Source organism: Mesocricetus auratus, unplaced genomic scaffold (genome assembly GCF_017639785.1).
Source record: "Mesocricetus auratus isolate SY011 unplaced genomic scaffold, BCM_Maur_2.0 Super-Scaffold_6730, whole genome shotgun sequence".
NCBI classification, from domain to species: Eukaryota; Metazoa; Chordata; class Mammalia; order Rodentia; family Cricetidae; genus Mesocricetus; species Mesocricetus auratus.
In genome coordinates this window covers 66,178,085-66,200,732 of record NW_024429184.1, presented here as the reverse complement: position 1 = coordinate 66,200,732, position 22,648 = coordinate 66,178,085, and the positions used below count along the sequence as shown (strand labels likewise).

The 22,648-nt window shown below is 35.7% G+C and overlaps 2 protein-coding genes across 4 annotated transcripts in view; one reads left to right on the top strand and one right to left on the bottom strand.

Annotated features, from left to right (window-relative positions):
- Positions 1–22,648, bottom strand: part of Mybl1 (MYB proto-oncogene like 1) — a 39,085-nt gene that overhangs the window by 15,504 nt on the left and 933 nt on the right. For 2 of the 3 annotated variants that reach the window (XM_005066746.4, XM_005066747.4), the window contains exons 2-8: positions 14,119–14,224; positions 13,553–13,624; positions 11,503–11,595; positions 6,828–7,048; positions 5,020–5,194; positions 2,324–2,395; positions 899–1,003 (exon numbers count right to left, since the gene is read on the bottom strand). In XM_005066746.4, coding sequence (XP_005066803.1) covers positions 899–1,003; positions 2,324–2,395; positions 5,020–5,194; positions 6,828–7,048; positions 11,503–11,595; positions 13,553–13,624; positions 14,119–14,224 — 844 coding nt within the window. The remainder of the gene's footprint in view (positions 1–898; positions 1,004–2,323; positions 2,396–5,019; positions 5,195–6,827; positions 7,049–11,502; positions 11,596–13,552; positions 13,625–14,118; positions 14,225–22,648) is intronic. The other variant, XM_021225231.2, reaches the window with a different exon arrangement.
- On the top strand, positions 12,730–13,284 carry LOC106020844 (60S ribosomal protein L17-like). The gene has a single exon (XM_040741456.1). The coding sequence runs from the start codon at positions 12,730–12,732 to the stop codon at positions 13,282–13,284; it is 555 nt and encodes a 184-aa protein (XP_040597390.1).

The following is a 22,648-nucleotide window of genomic DNA, read 5'->3' as shown; positions in this document are numbered from 1 at the left end:
ATCTGCCCTCGAACTCACTGAGATCCACTTGCCTCTGCCTCTGCCTCCTGAGTGCTAAGATTAAAGGTGTGCTCCACCACCACCCAGCTTGTTATTATTACTTTTTCCAATTTATTGAATTCATATCCTAAATAGACTAAAACAGAATTTTTTTCCAAAAAATAAAAGTAATTTTAGAACTTATAAATCTCTCTACTTATTACATTTCTCATTTTATACACTTTTCCAGTTTAATCCATCACTACATGGAATGTCAAGTTTAAAAGCCTAGTATGATACATACACAAAAAAATACATAACAAAAATTTTACTCTAAGTCTTTAACATTTATGATTTATAAACATTTTTTTAAGTATCCTAAAACAGAACATTGTAAAACATTCTGGAAAAGATGTAATAATAAGCAACCTTAAAATTGCTAATTAAAATGAGAAAAAAAGGTGTTTGTAGTAAAATAAGTCACACTGAAAAGACTCTACAACTAAGGAAAGGTATAAAAGAGTTCATATGACCAAACTAAGCCCTCTACAAGTGGGAGACAGTTGTATAGCTTGGTCTATCTGAGGGACCCCTGACAGTGGGACCAGGATCCATTCCTGGTGCATAAGTTGGCTTTTTGGAGCCCATTCCCTACGTATGTGTGTCGGGGGTGCCTTGCTCACCGTTGATGCAGAGGGGAGGGGCTTGGTCCTGCCTAAACTTAATATGCCAGACTTTGTTGACTCCCCATGGAAGGCATTACCCTTTGGGAGGAGTGGATGGGGGATGGGCTGAGGGGGAAGTGAGGAAGGATGGAGAACTGTGTTTGGAACGTAAAATGAATAAAAAATAAATAAACTAGAAAAAATTAATATGAAGGACTAATAATTAAATACAAACATATAAGCTCATTTCTTACATATGGAAGCCTCTTTCTTCTAACTTCATTCTCAGCTGACATAAGAAGCAACTCAAGTTCCTTTATTTTTTTTTCCTTATCAGGATCTTCATCAACAAAGGGTTGCTAAAATAAGTTAAATAAAAGAAAAAACAGGCACCATCACAATTGCTTTAAAACAGTGTTTTCCTTTTTATTTTCTTCTATATAACCTATAATGAAGCTTAATGGTATTAAATCCAAATAAATGCTACTAATGTTTTAATGATACTAAATCAATGTGTCACAATATCTCTGGAATTTAAAAAGGTACATGGTAAATATTTTCAACTTTGTAAAAAACATTGGGAAGCTTAAATGTACAAAAAAATAAAGACATTATTTCAGGCATGGTAGTGCACACCTGTGATTCCCCCACTCTAGGAAGAAAGGGTTAAGTTTAAAGCTATTGTGGGCTACATGATAACACCTTATCTCAACAAAGCAAAAAGGCAAGACAAGAAGCAGGGGTAATGATACAGTTCAATTAGAAATTTGTCTACTGTGAAGAAGGCCTGGGCTGTATCTCCAGCACCAACTAAAATCATGCATGGTAGCCACACCTGTAATCTCAACACTAGGAAGGTGCAGATAAGAAGACTACAAGCTCAAGGGCATTCTTGGGTATTTATAAAGTTCAAAGACAGTCTGGTCTCATGATACTGTTACAAAAACAAATGAACAACAGCAAAAAACCAAACAAACTAAAAAACATTGCATTAACCATGTATCAAAAATGTACATCTGAAATATTTTAGCTAATTAATTACACTGTAATGTATTCTATACAATTCAGCAATAGTTGAAAGATTTAAGTTACAAGACTGAACAAATTACCACACTAGTGCTACTGATCACCTCATACTTTTTTTGCTGCTGTTTTGTTTTTTTGAGACAGGGTTTCTCGGTAGCTTTGGAGGCTGTCCTGGAACTTGCTCTGTAGACCAGGCTGGCTTCGAACTCACAGAGATCCACCTACCTCTGCTGGGAATAAAGGCATGCACCACCACCGCCCGGCCACCTCATACTTTTATGGTTTATATTTTCAAATCCATTTATACATTTTCCTTTAGTTTTATAATACTCAAAGTAAAAAAAAACAAAACAAAAAAACCCAACAATGTTCTTCACATAGTTTAATAGATAAGGAAATGAGTACTAAACTTCTAAAACTACAAGTGCTGGGATCACAGGTCTGCACATATCACCAGGCTTCCTCTATTTTTGTTTTTATTTGTTTGATTTTTGTTTTTGCTTTTTGAGATGGGTTTTGTTCTGTAGCCCTGATGGATTTGATACTTGCTATGTAGCTCTGCTTGTCTTGAACTGTGGCAATTCCTCTACTGAGATTACAGGTAAGCAATGATGACTACCATCCATTGTATTTTTGTTACAAATAAAACTTACCTGAATAAAGGCAGATGTCTGAACATGTTCAACACAATTGCCATCAGGTGATACATACTGATAACCAGGAATCTAAAGAGTAAGTAAAACATTGCTATTATAGGTTATACAATTTTTAAATTTTTGATGCCAAAAAAGCTTGTGATAAAATGCCAACAATAAAAAGTAGAACACTGAGCAGGGTGGCACATGTCTTTAATGCCAGCACTCAGGAGGCAGAGGCAGACAGATCTGTGTAAGATCTCAGAGCTAGATGGTGAGATTCTGTCTCAAAAGAACCAAACAAAAGCAAGCAAGTAAACCCAAAAGGAAAACAAGAAAAAACAAACAAACAAACAAACAAAAAACCCTGGAGATTGAATATTGTCCAATAACTTTGAAAATTCAATACTACAATAGTTTTTACTTACTTATTGTATTGCCTGTCCCTAGAATATACTGATAAAACCATAAGTATAGGGGAAGGGGGGAAATTTGTATTTTAGATTTGTGTTTTGTCTTTTGGTTTGTGAGATAATGTTTTGTTATGTAACCCAAGCATTCTGGAGTTAACTATGTAACTGGGGCTGGTCTCACACTTCTGATCCTCCTGCCTCAGCCTCCCCAGAAATGAAATTACAGGTGTATTATCACACCTGGCTTCTAAGCCTAGTAGTATCAATCAGTCCATTACCAACATTACCTACCTACCATATATTTTTAAAAGTGAGCTTTTGAGGGTTACCCTACTACCTAAATTGTTTTCCTACTACTATCACCACCTAATGTCAATCTCTAAGTTAAAAAAAAAAAAAAACAGGGCTTTTTCGGAAAAAAAAATCAGAATCACTTATGTATTCTAAACAGACACTCTGATAATATACTAGGTATCATCTGCCTCTTTCTAATACAAATAAATATAGTCTGTATATATTCTATAACGGTCTACCTAAATCATTATCTAACCAAAATCACTACACCTAACTCTAATCTAGAACTTATCTTTGATAATATTCAATTAGAATCATGTATCACTCAATTTGGTAACTCCAATAAATTAGAAACGTATTTTTCTCAAACTTTTCAATGAAAATATACCACAGTATTTCAAACCAATGTATTTTTTTCTTCATGTCATACTTAAGAAAAATTATAATTATCTTCTTAATAGTTTAAATATTAAATGTATAAAGCTTTCTAAATTATTAAATCAGAAGCAGTACTTAAAATATTAAAAAAACTTATCTTTCCAACATATTTTGATTGAGATTGTCGAACAATCCCTTAGCAACAATTAATTTTTAATATTAGCTTTCCGTAAGTAAAAACTTTGGTAATTTTCCTAAGACAGAAGCAGAATTGTAGTTGATGCTATTGAAATCTAGGACTCTGAAGAAAATACGTTAAAAAAAAAAAACATTAAAATCCTTAAGGTCAGGTGTCAACCGGTAACTACACTACTGCCCCATGTTTTCCTATTTATAAACTAGGATGTCACTATTTTAAGTAGTCTAACCATACCATAGCCTCCAATGCCATGAGGATGCAAGAGGTGATGGAGAGGCAGGAGAGAAGGAGAAACAGAGATTTTGCTATTTCAGGTGTGTTTGGTTGTTGTTGCTGTTGTTTTGGTTTAATGTTTTCTTTTTTCTTTCTTTCTTTTTTTCTGTTCTTGCTTTTGTTTGCTTGTTTGCTTACTTTTTTTTGCTTTCTTCCATGAGGAGGAGATACAATAGGGATGAGGTGGGAATATGGGGGGACTGGGAAGACAACAGAAATGGGGTGCATGATGTGAAAACCCCAAAGACCCAATAAAGTTTTTTTGGTTTTTCAAGACAGGGTTTCTCTATATTGCTTTGGAGGCTGTCCTGGAACTCTGTAGACCAGGCTGGCCTTGAACTCACAAAAATCCGCCTACCTCTGCCTCCCAAGTGCTGGGATTAAAGGCATGCGCCACCAACGCCTGGCTTCAATAAAGTTTTTTTTTTAAGTATATCTAACAAAACTTGGTGATGCCCATAAAAAGCAACATGAAATAAAACCTGAGGCTCAGAAGCAAACTTTTTTAACACTGTGCCCAATTTTATCTTTTGTGAGATACTACTTGGTCCTAACAGTCATATTTTATGTGAAAAGAACAAGAATTGCTCATCATAAACACGTAAGAGATAGACAGCCAGGAAAAGATAAAGCAAGTCTTATGAAGACTCCTAAACAAATTTCTTACAGTTTGAACTTGGGCAATCTCTAATGAATCTGTCTGAATGAAGGCTGAAATCACCCAAGTAAACAGAAAAATGGAACAAGATTTACTGTTCCCCAAAGGAATGTTTAAAGGATGTCTTACTATGTCTCCTTTAAATGCTCTACACACACCTGTGAGACAGGCAATATTACAATTCAACAGAACAATGTTTGAGGAGAAACTACAGTGAATGTGAAAGCACATCTTTATGTCCACTGAACCATAACTACAAAGAATTATACTGCTATATACACATACTACATTTCTTAATGTGAAAATCACATATAAAAGGAAATTTTAAACTGAAATATTTGTTAAATTTATGGCTTACTTTTCCAGTTGAAAACTTAAATGTCTATCTGTGCCACTGCCCAATACAAATTGTACTCGTCCTAAAAAAAACCAAGATCCTTTCCCATAGAACAATTAAAGAAATTTGTTTTTAAATAATAAAGATATTAAAAATATGTGCCTGAACAGGTATGTAAAACTGATTCTGGGTTTGCAAATGGTCCATAGCCGCACAAGGTTTGTGTTGAAGTTTTGATGAAGATCGTTCTGATTTTATTCCATCTTGTAAGTAGCCCTCCTGCTCTACTTTTCTTCTCATCGTAGAATTCCAATGATTTTTGATAGAATTATCAGTCCTAAGAAATAAAAGTATATCATTTTAAAAGGAAAAGGGATTCCACAAATTTTAGCACTGTCTAACTTGTACAAAATACATAAAACACATTTTTGCAACTGGTAAAATAAGTATTTAGGAGGTCCTTGCTGTCACAGAGCCTAAGTTCTTACTGAAAGCATGGCAATAGGGAAGACAAACAAAGAAACAGGAAAATTATCATTGCAGTGGGGCTAACTAAAATAGGATGAGAAGTGAGCAAGTGGGACAATTTTGGTTAGGGGGCGCAGAAAGACCTCTAGTGAGATGACAGTGAAGCTGAGACTTGAAAATCAAGACTGAACTGGGCAGTACAAGAACAGGAAAACATCAGGCATGGGGTCATCAGCCTGCAGTTCAGTACTTGGGAGGCTGAGGTAGCAGGATAGGAACTCAAGGCTAGTCTTCATAAGACAGCAAGAACCTGCTCAAAAATAAAAGCAGAAGAAAGAGCCTTCTGGATAAAAGGCATACCCAGTACAAAAGATTCACACCAGGAAAGGGGGAAAAAAGCTATTAAAAAAGTGTAGAGCTAGAGATATAGCTCAGTGGTAAAGTCTTTGCCTAGCAATCTATCATAAATGATATCCTGAGTTCAATCCTCAATTCCATTTTTAAAAAAGGTGGGGGAAGAAAAATACAAATTACAGATTGCAAATGAGTTCATCAGCTCCCTCCCTTTTTATCCAAGGTTCTTTTTATAAAGATGAGCCTACAGCTATTTGTTGCATAAGTTCCATTCTGCATTAAATAGACACTTACTAGAAAACTACTCTGCTAAAGCACTAAGGTAAGTTCTACACAAAGAAAAAGATGCATGAAATACTGAATATATCAGAAGTTCACAGCCAAGAGTTGGTAACTTGGATAAAAGAAAATGTAATACTGTGTGTTAATTTTCTATGAAACAAAGACATTAGTGTTTCCATTTACATACTTCCAAAGTATACAAAGATTAAGAATGAATACATATGAAAGCATATTAGTTACTATGAAGTACAACATAGAGATTACAGCTTTAGATCATGAAGATGTATATTCTGAGTGAGATAGGAAATTGCCCAAGGTAGAGTTGGCCTACTGTACTTGCTAGCAAATGTCAGAAAGTATCTGAGCAGTGCAATGAAGACTGTATTTAGCACATCAAGCTTTTGAGGAAAATGCTATACTTCAGTTACATGGACTGAAGTACTACTTTCACAGCTTAAAGTACATCATAATTAAGAACTGAATTTCCTTAACATACTTTTACTTTAGTGTATTTGCAATCCCGTAGTCTGGTGCACAGTACATAATGTGAAAGAGATCTCTAATTTAGATTTCACTTTACCAACTCATACAAGGCTCTGCCTGACTGGCAATGACATGGAAATATGACTTGTAGAGTAGATGTTGTTTATGTAACTTAAAGGTCTGAGGATTTTTATTGAACAAATTAATCATATTCCTTACCACAGAATTTATTACAAATAGTCCCAAATGGTTGCTTGTATTATGCGGTCTAAACTTGAATTATAAATAAAAGAAAGAGGGTACCTGCAAATATATTCAATAGTAAGGTAGTAAAGAACATGTAGAAGTGTAGAAAAACAATGTATATTCATCTATATAAGCACCTTCCAGGAAGCAATTTAGCAATTTCTGCCCAACGGTTTCCCAGCCGCTTATGTGCTTCATATATGATCCTGTCTTCTTCTTCTGTCCAAGAAGATTTCTTTACTTCAGGATTCAAGTGATTATGCCATCTTTCTCTGCACTGCTTGCCTATTCTTCCTTTTAAATGTTTTGCAATTAAAGACCACCTTTTTGGTCCATATTTTTGAACTAATTCAATAACCTAAGAAGCAAAAACAAAGGTTGAAAAACCATTATCATGAAAGAATTGGAAAATGTAGTTCAAACATGTCAAGGCTGGAGCAGTCACAGAGCATTTGCTGAGTGTGTACAAGTCTCTGGGTTTGATCTAAAGCACCTCATCAACAACAACAAAAAAAGGGGAAAACCCTAAATTAAGAATTCCATTTAAAATAAATACATTAAATTTCAGCTATAAATATAAGTCACAAAAAGTAATTTTACTAAATAGCCAATCCTTTAACTACAGCAAGTTCAAAAAATCAATTCCCAATTAATCAAAAAATTCAAGGGGCTAATTAAAGTAACTCCCAAGTTAAACCATTTTCATACAAAATTAATTCAAAGTTAACTATAAAAATTCTGAGATTTGTCTTTACTACTTTTATATCTTAAAAAAAAAGACAGAAAATAAGCTTCAACAAAAAGCCAACTAAGTCCATTAGGAATCAGAAAAGATCTATAATTACTGGCTTTTCATCTCCTCCATTATCAAACTGAAAAAATACAGTTTGCACATTTTCTCCTACATCTTAAATTTGTTTTTAGTTTGCCTAAAATTAGAATAACAGTTTATCTCCTCAGCCCGCCTTACTTCACTGCTACTCTGGCCCACTGAAAAATATCACATCATAATTACCATACATTGATGGATTATTTAATTTAACATATATCAATATTTTCATGATAGGTATCTACTTGTCATATATTGAAAATAAGGCATAACGATTAAATGTGCAGTTATTGTTTTTGTGGTTGTTTTCCCGGTACTAGGAATGTCTAACAAGTGTTCTATCGCTGAACTATATTCCCAGCCCTTTTCTTACTTTCTGTTTTGAGACTGGGTGTAACATGAAAAATAAAAGACCCAAAGACAGATATTGGGTTCAAAGCTGAGGGTCAGATAAGCAAAGGCCCAGTCACTAGCCCTTAACCTCTACCTCAGACTGAAAGAGGTAGTCCTGTCTCCATGAGCTCTCCACTAAGCCTCAGACAGCTGATTCTCCTCAGCATGGCTAGAAACTAAATCTCAGAATGCTGGGTTCCTGTCTTTTATATACCTCTCTAAAGCTAAGATTGAAGTCGTAAACTCTAATTCTCTTTTGATTCAATCTTGTGTAGACCTTGGTGGCCTTGAACTCAAAGGCAGATCCATCTACCTCTGTATCCTGAGTCCCAGGATTAACAGTATGTGCTACCACTGCCAAACTTGTACAGTTATCTAGTATGGCTAGCTTTGCTTTCTGATACTTCAGGCAATCTTTATTAAACCATAAATAATATATCACCGCAATTCCCCCTTTTTGTCTAATACAAAAAGAAAGCTATAACTAACATAAGAAAAGCAATATACAATAAGTATATACAATATATAGGCAACAAGTTCATCAACAATGTCTATTCCATTTGCATTTGACAAATTCGGAGAAAAAACTCCATTATCTATTCCATCTTAGTGAGTCCAAAGTCTTGTACTTAATTTACTTCCTATTCTAATTTTCATTATCAAATTATCTTTTAATGTCTCTCAACCTTTTACACTTTACACATCTTTAGTGAGTTTTTTTCTGAGTCTGTTAAACAATGAAAACTAGCCGGGCAGTGGTGGTGCACACCTTTAATCCCAGCACTCGGGAGGCAGAGGCAGGCGGATCTCTGTGAGTTCAAGGCTGGGCTGGATTCAACTCCCTCAGAGATCTGAGAAGGAATTAATATTAACTGACTAAGCAGGAAGTGTGAGAAAGCAACTTCCAAAAATGTGAAAATGACAAAAACAGCTGGCTCCTGGACAGTCACTCAAGGTTCTTCTGCAATGTTGGGGCATCCGTCTTTGGCCTACAGGCCTAGCATATCTGACAGACTTTTCTATGAAGCAGGATTTTGAGGGACTGTCCTACCTTGTCTTGGCAAGATTTGTAGTCACCCTTTTTGGTGTCCTGCTTGTCCAATTTGGACAGCATGCTATCAAGAGTTAAGGCAAGGACACTTTCTTGGCCACAAAGAAAGTAAACTCCATGTGGAGTTTCTTTGATGCTCATGATCTTCTCTGAAGTAGATTAGTGCTGCCAGGAGCAGACATGTCTCATGGTCATTAAAAAAAAAAAAAGAACCTATGCTATTAAGATATTTTAAATGCCATATTCTATAAATCTCTGAAGTGTTTGAAAGCAACCTGTCTTTCTAAAATATATCTGTTTGACCTTGTAAACATACCTAATGTTACTACAAAAGTTTGATTGTAATAGTTGATTAATTACTAACCTATATTTCCTTATTATCCTATATAGTTGATAATAATAACTTTCAAAGACTAGAAGTTTGCATTACATTGTTAAGTGAGCTGCATAAGTACAATACCTTAAACAATATTAGAAATGCATGTACAGTATTTTTAACCAATTAATTTCAAATGTGTATCAATATACAATATTTGTATACAATATACAAAAGTCCAATCCAATGCAAAATATTTAAAACTAGTAACTGCTTTTTAAAAGTAGAGTCAATAATCTACCTTTTAATCTTATCAACAGCATCTCATTAAGTTGCCCAGGCAGGCCTTGAACTTGCAATGACCTATCTACTGAATAACTAGATTACAGCCAATGCCACCTGGCCCAGCTATTAATTATCTTTTAAAAAGATTCCACACTGTATTTTATTTACTCATTTTTATCTATTATGATTTGCATGTTTATGATGTGTAAGTATGAGTATAGGGCATATACAAACCATGGTGACTGAAAAAGTCAGAGGACAACTTTCAGGAGGCAGTTTTCTCCTTCCACTTTGAATTCAGGGATTGAACAGGAGTTGCCAAGCTTGCACAGCAAACCAAAAGAGCTTTTACCAGTTGAGCTATCTCACCAGCCCCAGATCACTATTTCAAAACTTACCATTAGCCATTAAGAAAATTCAGATCAGTCCTGAGCCTAATGAAGTGATTTTCTATTAGTTTGCTCTCATTGCCTAAGTACATTAGCAATCGGCAAGTTTTACAGGGCTTGAATTAAGAACAATTCCTGGTGGAAAGCAGATGCTTCTATTCTTCAACAGGTGTTATTGCACAAGTAATCATTGTTTTGGTTATAAACACATTGAAAACATAATGTTCTGACATTTATCTAACCCTGGGTTGATTCAGGTCAAGAAAAAAAATTAAGAACAATTTACTTGGGTGGATGAATAAATAAATGAAAATTTAAAAAAGAATGATTTCCTTATATATCAAGTTATTAAGAGTAAAAATAGCTGGGCGGTGGTGGCGCATGCCTTTAATCCCAGCACTTGGGAAGTAGAGGCAGGCGGATCGCTGTGAGTTCAAGGCCGGGCTGGACCAATAGCCTCCAAAACAATACAGAGAAACCCTGTCTCGTAAAACCAAAAAAAAAAGAATAAAAATAAAATTAAAATCCATTTTTAATGTTAATTAAAATTTCACTGAAAATTATGCCTTATGTCATTAAATCAAATTTTAAACAAAGCATTCTTTCTTTTATAAATGAAGCCCTCAAAAAGAACTGTATTTATTATATATGGTTTTACTCATTCTTGCTCTGGTGGGGGTGGGGAGGGGAGCTACATGTCAAGACATTCAACATTCAATTCTTATGCATACAGCTTCCAAAGAACAGTCCAAGTAACTTAAATTATGAACTGGAGAGATAGTTCAGTTATTAAGGTGCTTTCCTTGCAACCAAGAAGACCTGAGTTCCATCCCCAGAAACTACATTAAATTAAAAAAAAATCTGAGCATAGTGGCATGAACTTGCAATCTCAGTAACAGTGAGCAGAAGGGCAGACCTGTGATACTCAAAGGCCCACCAATCTACCCCTACTTGGTAAGCTTAGGCCAATGAAAGACCTTATTTCATAAAAAATGCTGGATGACATTGAGGAACACCACTACCCAAGTAGTCCTCAGGCCTCAGGTACACAACACATGTATACCCACCTCCAGCCCTAGCATACATATACACTAAATACACACACACACATAATCACACTTTATGTATTACCACATGTTAATAAAATAAATCTAGCTGGGTAGTGGTAGTGCACATCTTTAATTCTAGCAACCAGGAGGCAGAGCCTGGTCTACAGAGTGAGTTCCAGAACAGCCAGAGCTACACAGAGAAACCCTGTCTTGAAAAACAGACAAGACAGTAAATAAAACAATACAAATCTAATAAAAATAATCTAATTAATCTATTTGCCTACACAGCGAGCATAAAGAGTATGAACATGGGGCAGGTGAATGGCTCCACAGCACTTGTCACTAAGCCTGATGAACTGAGTTTGATCCCTGAAGACCAAACGGTGGGTGGAAGGAGAGAACTAGCTCCCACAAATTATCCTTTGACCTCCACATATGAGCTGTGGCATGAGCATGCACACAAATAAGTACTTGAAATTTTTTTCAAAAGAACATGTTACCCTCTGGTCTTCTTCTTTAGTCCAAGGACCCTTTATCAATTCTGGATTTAAAACCTTCTGCCATCGATGTTGGCATTGAAAATCAGAACGATTCTGAAAGAATTTGGACATTTTTATTACTGAATAAATATCTCCCAGGAAGCAAATTAGTCAAATTAGTCAAAGAGGTTAAGTAATTTTTCTAAATTATTAACACAGCTGACATTTGAATACAATTTCAATTAATTCCACAATCTGTTATATGATCTCAGTTTTCAGGTTACACTGAGAAATATGATAATATGGAAAAAAACACAGGTAACATTGTTTCTAAAACCAAAGTAATCAACACTGAAATTTAAAATACGGGTAACTTAACTACCCACAATGCTCTAAGAAACAAATGAGTACATGCAAAACTACTTCTATATTTTATGAAATTTTATACCAAAAGATATGTGACTATTGGTATGACAAACAAGCATACTTTTTAAAAAATACAGAAATAACCAGGTGTGGTACTGCACACCTCTAATCCCATCACTCAGGAGAAAGTGGCAAACAGATATCCATGAGTCTGATGCCAGCCTGATTTATGTAGTAAGTTCCAGCATAGCTAGGAATACACAGTGACACCCCCATCTCAAAAAAATCAATTAAAATACTTAAAAACATGCATTAGATGATAAATCTAACAATTTTCTTTATCTTATTGGTTAGCAGTTAAATGTCTTAGTAGTAAAATTCTTTCAAAATATTTTAGCATATACAATAGCTGAGGATTGTAGTGGTAAAGTGCTTGCCTAAATGTACAAGACCCTAGGTTCAATTCCCAACACACAAAATCAAACAAAAAAAACCTACAAATATTTGTGAAGTACTATACAAACATAATGGCATTTTTGTTTTTATAATACTAGTCTTTTTAGGCCCCTGGATTAATGCTATACAGGTTGAGTATGCTTTTTCCAAAATTCTTGAAACTAAAAATGTTTCAGGTTTCAGGGTTTTTGAAATTTTCAAACATTTACATATATATAATGATATATCTTGGCGACAGGTCAAAAGTCTACAGATGAAACTCATTTATACATAATCTAATAATTTTATACATCTTAAGTACACCTGGCATTTTTACTGTGCCATATTACATTAAGTCAAGTGTAAAACATTCTACTGTGGCTCTATGTCAGTCCTCAAAAATGTTGTGATCCTCTTCCTGTAAGTGACCTGAGGTAACCTGTGAAGATGGTTCACTACTCTCTCAACCCAGAAAACCCTACAAAATCAAACAAGTCAAGAGGTTCAAATCTCCATGTACACTTTAAGAATACCCATGAAACTGCCCAGGCCATCAAGGGTATGCATATCCAAAAAGCCACCAAATACCTGAAAGATATCACTTTGAAAAAGCAATGTGTGCCATTCTGGCGGTACAATGGTAGAGCCAGCAGGTGCCCCCAGGCCAAACAGTGGGGCTGGACACAGGGTCGGTGGCCAAAAAAGAGTGCTGAATTTTTGCTGCACATGCTTAAAAATGCAGAGAGTAATGCTGAGCTTAAGGGTCTAAATGTAGATTCTCTGGTCATTGAACACATCCAGGTGAACAAAGCACCTAAAATGCATCAAAGAATTTACAGAGCTCATGACGGGATTAACCCATACATGAGCTCCCACTGCCACATTGAGATGATCCTCACGGAAAAGGAACAAATTGTCCCAAAGCCAGAAGAAGAGGTTGAACAGAAGAAAAAGATATCCCAGAAGAAACTGAAGAAACAAAAACTTATGACATGGGAATAAATTCAGCATAAAATAAATGCAGATAAAAGTAAAAATTGTGAATTTTGAAGCACTTCAGATTTAAGGATTTGAGATTCTCAACCTGTACTAGAAAATTACTTTCTAAATCATTAGCAACAATTACAAACATACCAGAAAAAAAATTAACCAGATATTTTAAGGAGTGAAACCTAAACTATACAAACACATTTCTGCAAAAGCAGAATATGTAAACTAATGCCTTAAGTGAGTCATGTTATTACAGAAGTATACATCATATCTCACTTACTTGAAGGTGACTAGCAATTAGTGTCCAATCATCAGTTCCATGTTGTTCAACCAACTTCTTTAACTTGTCATCCTATTAAGAAAGGCAGAAAAATTAAAACTCTTTCCCCACCTCTGGAATGTGGATGACATTCTCACTCTCTCAAGTCATATTTTGTACTCACTTTGAGGAGAACTAAAGTCACTATTACATAAATTCCTCCACTTGCTATACTATCTCAGTAAATTCAAAACAACCAGTTGTTTGTGTCATTGGTTTAGGCTTTGGTTTTTGAGGCATTTTTGTTGTTGTTAAGTTGTTTTATTTTTTGAGACAAGGTTTCTCTGTGTAGCCCTGGCTGTCCTGGAACTCACTCTGTGGACCAGGCTGGCCTTAAACGTAGAGATCTGCCTGCCTCTGCCTCCCTGCATCACCACTGCCTGGCAATGTCATTTTTTTTCTTAAAGGAATACACAAGCAAGCAGATAGATAATTTATTGTCACACTATTTTTATTATACTGCCATTCATAACTACAATAATATTAATTGATAAATATGAGACTACTAAATTTTGCCAGGTAACTACCTCATCTCTTGTCCATTTTACTCTGTTCCAGAGTTTTTTCAGTCCTTTTTGTTGAGGTACTTCATAATCATGATCAGCATATTGAAGGTCGTCATCCTCATCCTCACTACAAAAGAAAATAATATACAAGCTCAAACTTTTTATTTAAATTATTGAATTCAAGCACTGAGTCTGTATATGAAGGCATGACTAAAGAAGCTACTCAGAATAAACAATATAGTCTCAAGATTAATCAAGGTATAGAAAATTAAGTCCTAAAGGGAAAGATGGAAACAATACCCTATTGGGATATTGTGACATGACATGTGACATGAAAGCAAAACCGACTATTTGGGGAAAGGAAGGAGACCTGTGAGGAAAGATAAGCAAAGGCAAATCAGCAAGCTACAGGTTCAGTGAGAGACACTATCTCAAAAAATAAGAGTATACTGAGGAAAACACCCAAGATTGTGTTCTGGCCTCTGCAACCACATGCACATGTGTGTGTGTGCGTGTGCACGCGCGCACACACACACACACACACACGAGAGAGAGAGAGAGAGAGAGAGAGAGAGAGAGAGAGAGAGAGAGAGAGAGAGAGAGAGAGAGAGAGAGAAGGGGGGAGAGGGAGAGAGAATAAAAATAAAATTAAAAATAATATTTGAGGACATGAGATGACCCAAGAAAATTGATATAATGAAAAAAAGCAGGGTGATATAGAGTAAAAAAAAGAAAAGGGAATCTTAAAGAATGAAGCCCCCCCAAGGAGGCAAACTTCCATGATAATCTGAATTAGATGATACTAAGTAGCCAAAGGATTGGAAAAAAGTAGTGAGCACATGAAAATAACTAACACTTATTTAAAACTTTTTAATACCAAAGATTATGGCAATCTACTAAATTTCCCTCTAAAAATTTCACACCAGGGGTTATGCATACTTGCAGATCTTACAAAGGGCCAAGGTTTGGTTCCCAACGTCTATTCTAGGGGCCCTACACCCTTCTCTGGCCTCCTCAGGCACCAGGCATACATACACAAGCACAGGATAACACTCATACACACTCAAAAGAAATCCTGCTAAGCATTATGGCACAGGTCTTTAATCCCAGCACTCAGGAGGCAGATGCAGATAGATCTCTGTGTGAGGCCAGTCTGGTCTAAATAAGGAGTTCCAGAACATGTGTAACTACATAGTGAGATCCTGTCTTAAAAAATATTAAATAAATAATTAAAAGAAAACAACTTCACTACCATAAGAGAGGAGTATTACCACCATTACAATTTTCTGGAGTTAAAAAACTTGGACTCAGAAAAGGAACTTCTTCCCAAAGTCTCACCAAATAAAGGCATGGCTGGGTTCTAAAGCTCACTGTCCAACCACTTCAGTATATAAAACCCATTGGAAAAATGGGGAACACATAGTAAGAAACTGTACCTCAAGTACTTTCTGAAATGAGAACAAGATTCCAGTTATAACTTTATAACCCTAAACATACTAGTCTCTTAGGACTGTAAGATGACTATAATATCACCTATCTTTAAGAAAAGATGATTCGGTATCATGTAAATAGATCATACAATGGTATTTAAAATTATTTTTCCTTACTAAATTTAACTCCTAAAAAATCATTCTGATTTCAAATATCAAGTCTGAAGATTTCAGTATATTTAGTACAATATATGAATGCCTTTTAATATCTAAATGTAGTATACAAATTTGATTTTACAAAAATTAAAAGCCAAGCTCTGGTTTCATGCTCACATAACACACCCTTTGTAGGAACCCCTAATTTCCTCTAACTTGTCAAATCCATTTGACTGTAATTTTTCATATTTGGGCAGATAAAACATCAAACTCCTCTAGTCTCTTAGCTGCGAGGCCTATAATGTAACAATAATCTGCTAGTCTTTAATATTGTTGTTGAACTATGCCTCAAACCAACATGCAGGCTTAATTAAAGAAAATACCTACCACTAGCAACCAATATCTACTATCAGAAATATCATAGGATTGACCAAGAGCACACAACAACATGGAGATGCTTCAAGGTCAAGGGATTTCAAGTTTCTAAGTAAGCTCTTTAACTAGACAATGCTCCATACTGTACTTTACAGAGTATCTGCTCTTTTCTTATCTTAATGCTAATCACATATATATGCCAACCTTCTCAACCAAACAGTAAGAGCAACAATGTAAAGACCAAGGTTACTATGTTCATCTCCCAAACCAAGCACAATACCTGCCATTCAAATATCTGTAAGATCAATGAATGATTTCCTTATTCTTCCTCCTCCTCTAACTGCTTTATACTACAAAATTTGCAGAATTCCATTTCAACCCATCCAAAATGTCTACCTTCCCCCCCTCCCCCCTGCATGTGAGTGTCAGTTAAGAGGCCTGGTCAGTCTATGAGGTCCCTGGTAATGGAACAGCATTTATATCTAGGGTACAAATGGACATTGGGAACCCATTTCTCATAGAGAAGAATACTCTCTCAGCCTAGACACACAGGGGACAGTCTAGGCCCTGCCCCAAATGATGTGACAGATGTTGATGATCCCCATGGAAGGCCTCACCCTTTCTATGGAGCAGAAGAGGTATGGGATGGGGGCCGGAGGGGGGCATGGGAGAATGGGAGGGAGGGGAACTAGGATTGATATATAAAATAAGATTGTTTCTAATTTAAATTTTTTAAAAAGGGAAAAAAAAGGTCTGCCTTCCTTAATACCAATATGATCTCAAAGTAAATACACAAAAGGGTTGGGGGAGGGCTCTAGAACAGTGGTTCTCAACCTGAGGTCATGACCCCTTTGGGATAACATATCAGATATTTACAACAGTAAATATTCACAATAGTAGCAATATTACAGTTATGAAGTAGCAATGAAGTAATTTTATGGTTGGGATATTAAAGGTGTGAAGCATTAGGAAGGTTGAGAACCACTGCTCTAGAAAGAGGGGGAAGATATTCTTTTTGTTAAAATCCAAATGTACCTCCAAGTGGTAGAGTTTTAAGAAGTACAACCTGCTAAAACAAACTCTTAAAGGAAATTCAGCACACAAGGGGTTGATTGAAGGTATCTAAATCTAGCCTAACCTTTCCTGGAAATGTCCCAACATTGTTACCACTTCCTGACACCCCAAAAAGCTGTCAGGCATGCTTCTTACAAGTTCTCTTAGGCCTCATTCCTCTCTGGTCTTAAGAGCTTCCATCACAAAAAAAACCTTCTTAACTGGCTATCTCTATGCCAAAACAAATTTTAATTTAGAATTGTGTCTGTATAGATCTTTAATAATCACAAAATACCTATATCATATCTTATTTGTACAAAATCCACCTTAAGGTTCTTATCAAAATATTTTAAGGATATAAATTATAAAACTCTTAGTTTGGTCAAAATACTAGTCACCAAGGAGTAATTTTTATAAAACCTTGTTAACTTTAAAACTCTGTTCTTTATTTTTTTCTATTTCTTCATAAGATTGTATTCTGTTTTGCACTTAACATGGTTATCAGTTTCAGACAGTGAGCTATGTAGTCCACTCAGCACTCAGGAAGAGGGGTTGAGTGGGTGAGGGTAAGAACAAGGGAACATTAAAGTAGGTTTCTTAGAATCATCTCTACCACTGGGACTTTCCTAGCATTTGACTAATCTTACTTCTTAATTTTAACTTAAACTTTTTGTGCATGGGCTTCTTTTGTTTTGATTTTGTTTTCAGAGATGAGTGTTAAACTCAGAGCCTTCATCTATACTAGAAAAGCATCATACCATAAAGCTACATCCCAAGCCCCAAGTTATTTCTATGTACACTTGATAGTTGAAAGCATGATACAATTTCTAGTAACATAACAAGTCTATAAATGTATCAGTTTTACTAACTGTAACAAGAAAATGCCTAACTCTGCTTATAATTTACTAAGAAAAAGGGGGGAGTGATGGAGTCAGCAGGATAGTTCACAGACAGCTGTGTAGGCCTGACAAGCTAAGTTTGATCTCCAAGAATGGTGGAAGGAGAGAACTGATTCCTGAGAACTGCTCTCTGACCACAGCACAAGAGCATCTGCACATGGACACATACAAATATATACATACACAATTATAAAAAATAATTTTAAAGGAAAAGAATTTATCTTCACAGGTAACCTTGCCGAAGTTCCACTTTCACCATTTGGTTTTTTTTTGTTTGTTTGTTTGTTTGTTTTTACGAGACAGGGTTTCTCTGTATTGTTTTGGAGGCTGTCAGACCAGCCCGGCCTCGAACTCACAGAGATCCACCTGCCTCTGCCTCCCAAGTGTTGGGATTAAAGGCGTGTACAACCACCACCCGGCCACTTTCACCATTTAACAATGAAAAGATGCTACTGCTCAATAGCAGGAGTTAGAAACTATAGACAGAGCTAATCATTTTTCAATGTTTTACAGCATTTGAAGGCGTTTTTGTACTGCAAAAATCAGTGCTGGTGATATGTAATGACTCAGTAAAACTGAGCTTCCTACTATGTAGTGAAATACATGAATTATTTCTACTCTAGCATGATTAACCTAGAGGACAACAGAACTAGGTAAAATATTATTCTAGGTATAAACCAAAAGACTCACCAACCTAAGATTTGGTTTCCACAATCACAGCCTCTGTTCTTATTTAAGTCAAGAAAAATTCTTTTTTTAAAGTTAGTGTTTTGTGCTTAGTTGCTATTTTTCTTTTGGCTTGGTTTTGTTTTTGACACTTCTGACCATCACAAGGTAACCTTGAATTCACTATGTAATCTAGACTGGCCTTGAACTAATGATCCTCCTTCCTGTCTTCCAAGATCAGAGTATTACAGATATGCACTGCCACAACTGACTAAAAACTGTCTTATGGCTAAATAAAGTGATAAAGATGATGAAACAACAAAAAGAAGCATAAAAATATCTGTAACATGTGAGGCTAGGAAAATAGTTAAGAGTAATTTTACACTGGGGTATAAGCTGATAGGGTATGATAGTCATGACTTCACTTGTGAATCAATACACAAAATTACACTGAGTTTTTAAGATTAAATGTTTTGGAGAAGTACAGAATAACAGACAATCTAATAAAGATGAGTTAAGCAAAGGAAAAATATAATTTACTTTTACTGAAAAAGGAAACTCTAGTTTGAAATTAGAGAAATTAAAGAATTTGTTCTAGTAAAACTGCTTCAACTTGATCACATTTTTAATTAAAATTTCCTCAAATCTGCTGGGCAGTGGTGGCACATGCCTTTAATCCCAGCACTCGGGAGGCAGAGGCAGGTGGATCTCTGTGAGTTCAAGACCAGCCTGGTCTACAAGAGCTAGTTTCAGGACAGCCTCCAAAGCCACAGAGAAACCCTGTCTCGAAAAACCAAAGAATGATGAGCAAGGCGGTCAAGACTGTGCTGGTGAAACCCACAAAGACAGCTGACTGGACAAGGGGGAGCTCTTGAACCCCAGACAGATGACTAAGAGGCCAACAGGGGACTGATCCAGACTCCATGAATGTAGTGTCAGTGAGGAGGCCTCAGAAATCTCTGGGGCTTTGGGTAGTAGACTTGTGTTCACCATGGCACACAAATGAGCTTTGGGAACCCATTCCACATGGAGGGACGCTCTCTCAGCCTGGACACATGGGGAAGGGCCTAGGTCCTGCCCTGGATGAAATGACAGACTCTGGAGATCCCCCCCAAGGAGGGCCTTACCCTCCCTGGGGAATGATGTGGGGATTGGGCTGGGGGTCGGGGGGTAGGGGTGGGGGTAGGGCTGGTGGAGGGAGAAGGGGGGGAGCCGGGATTGACATTTGAAACATGTATGTTTCTAATTTAAATAGAAAACATACATAAAATAAAAAAATTTCCTCAAATCTCAAACAGTTATAATAAAAACTACAAAAGCTGTACATTATGCCTGATATCTGCAATGGCTCATATACGTAATTTCAACACTTGTTAGGCTGAGTTTGAAAGATTTTCATGAACTCAAGTCCAACCCAGTTTTACATAGTGAGACAGTGAATTTGAGGCTATCCAGTACTACATAGAGAGACCTTGTCAATCTTTGTTATACTTTTTGAGGTCAAGGCAACTGTATATGTAAATATTTTCACTTCAACTACATTCGAATTATGAGAATCTACCAAGTTGATTTAACAAGTGAAATCAGGCCACCCAGTGGTTAATATGCTGTACTGCATGGATGAATACTGGCTTCTACCTCGAGACTGAAAACTAGTTATTGTTAGAGTAAGACAAAGTTTGACTTCAGATAACCTGGACCATTAATAATACAAACACTGAAATGAATACTGAAAAGAGTTCTATAAACTATCCATACACAAAAACAATGGACAATATTTCTAATTCATTAGAAAATATATATTTAAAAAATGGTAACAAAATTTCTCAAAACAGAACACACATTAAAGCTATAAGCTACCTTTCAGACTAAAAAGTCCAAACCTCTTGTATTAACAAATAAAAACTGAAATACATTATATCTGATTTCCCAAAATAATACTACTAGTTTAAGGACAAAGCTGACTTAAAACATACTTTCTCATAGTTTTACATACATTCACTTTCACTCATGTTTCTGGAAACAACAATGAAGTTCACACACACACACACACACGTGTGTGTGCATACATATTACCAAGGAAAACTTTCTGTGTAGAATCTAGCTTTCATCTTATCATTTTAATTTAATCCTTAATCATCTTAAGTATAAATATCTTAACCTGTACCTAGTAAGCAGGCTTTGCAGCATCAGAATTACTGTAAGTATAATTGTTTTAAGTGTTTAATTAGTTTTTAAAAACTAAACTGGGACAGTAAAGATGGCTCAACAAGTGTTTGTCGCCAAGCCTGCCAACCGGAATTTGATCCTCAGGACATACATAGCACAAGGAGTGAACTAATTCCAGATAACTGCTCCTTTACTTTGCACACCTTTCCAGGCATGCATGCACACACATGAAAAGATAAAAATTTAATTACTAAAATAAAACTACACTTATTTTTACATAAAAATGCTTAAAAATCAGATGCATATTGTCAACCAATATCTCAATATAAGAACTAGTTGCAAATTACATCATTCAACCCCCCACTGGGTTCTAAAACTATTTTAAGTCACAATACTACAGGATCTTTTCCTATATGTAAATCTCAGTGAGACTCTGCAGTTATTAAAAAAATAAAAAGAACTAATATCGTTCAGTTATTTCATATTTACAGTAAACATATTCTGATCTTAGTTGTTTTTTTCAGATCACATAGAGTCTCCTATAGAAATTATGCCTATATAACTACAAATTTTCCATTCACATTAATAAATGCTTGTATGCTGGAGATCTCAAAGTACTGAATGACTATTTCTCTATTATAAATTGAACTCATCTATACTGAGATTCTCACCAAAAGAAGAGTGTCCAATAAATATTTCACCCTCAAACATTTCATTCTATTATCTTCTAATATACATAAGTCATTTTTAAATATACGAGAAATTTAACAGCCCATGAAACTCACTGAAGAAAACCCAAAGAAGCACACCAAAGGTGGTGATTTTTCACATCCTCTCTCCATATCTCTCTCCACCACCCAAGAAGTGTAGTGTCATTGCAGCACAATTACTCCAGACTTTTAACTCTTTACACCATTCTATATTGTTTCAATTAACTGGTAAGAAATAAAAGTCAACAGTACAATTAATGTTTAGAGGTCACACTCCCAGGACTGATAATAAAATAATTTGCAAGAAGTCACTGTTAAATCATTTCTCCTCAGCCTACTATTAGGAAACAATATCAAAGATATGAAAACACACACAAAAAAAACTGAAGAATTGACACTCAGTATCAGTAGTATTTAACAGTAACTCTTACCTAAAAGAGATGACAGAATTAGCCAAGATACTGTTTCGTGTAAGATTAACAATTATTCTAAGTAGATAATGGCACACAATAGATATACACAAGGTTCTCTTACTGGCTTGATACATTAACTTTTCAGTTTAGTTCATTTAAAAACACTGGTAGACTTAAAAATTCAGAAAGCCTAAAAATACTCCAGCAATCTTAATTATTTTAAATCCCCACTTTTTTTGAAGATTGCAATGTTATGTCCTTGAAGTTGCAGGCCAGCAGCTCTTACCTGCATGCTCCTTTTCCATCCCCCAAAAGATAAGTGGCACCATCCGTAAATATTGTCGGTTGTCCAGACTGGGGGGAAAAGGCTGCTACTAAATAGAGGTAAAGATGCTGCTAAAAATCCTACAACTACCTAACCCAAGATAACAACAGTGTCAAGGTGGAGTGCCTGTGAGTTTATGCACATTTGTTCCACCTCAATGACCAACCTATTCTGTAGCTGCTACAGATACGGCAATTGTGTTTTAATAAAATTTATGTTGCTATCTGCAGGGCCATAATAAATGAATAAAGCAACGTATTTTATGTGTAGTTATTTTAAAGCTAAAGCTGCAATGAATGACTCCCAGTACTTAATTTCTACTCAGGAAATACAACTCTAAGATTTTGAGGTCGCA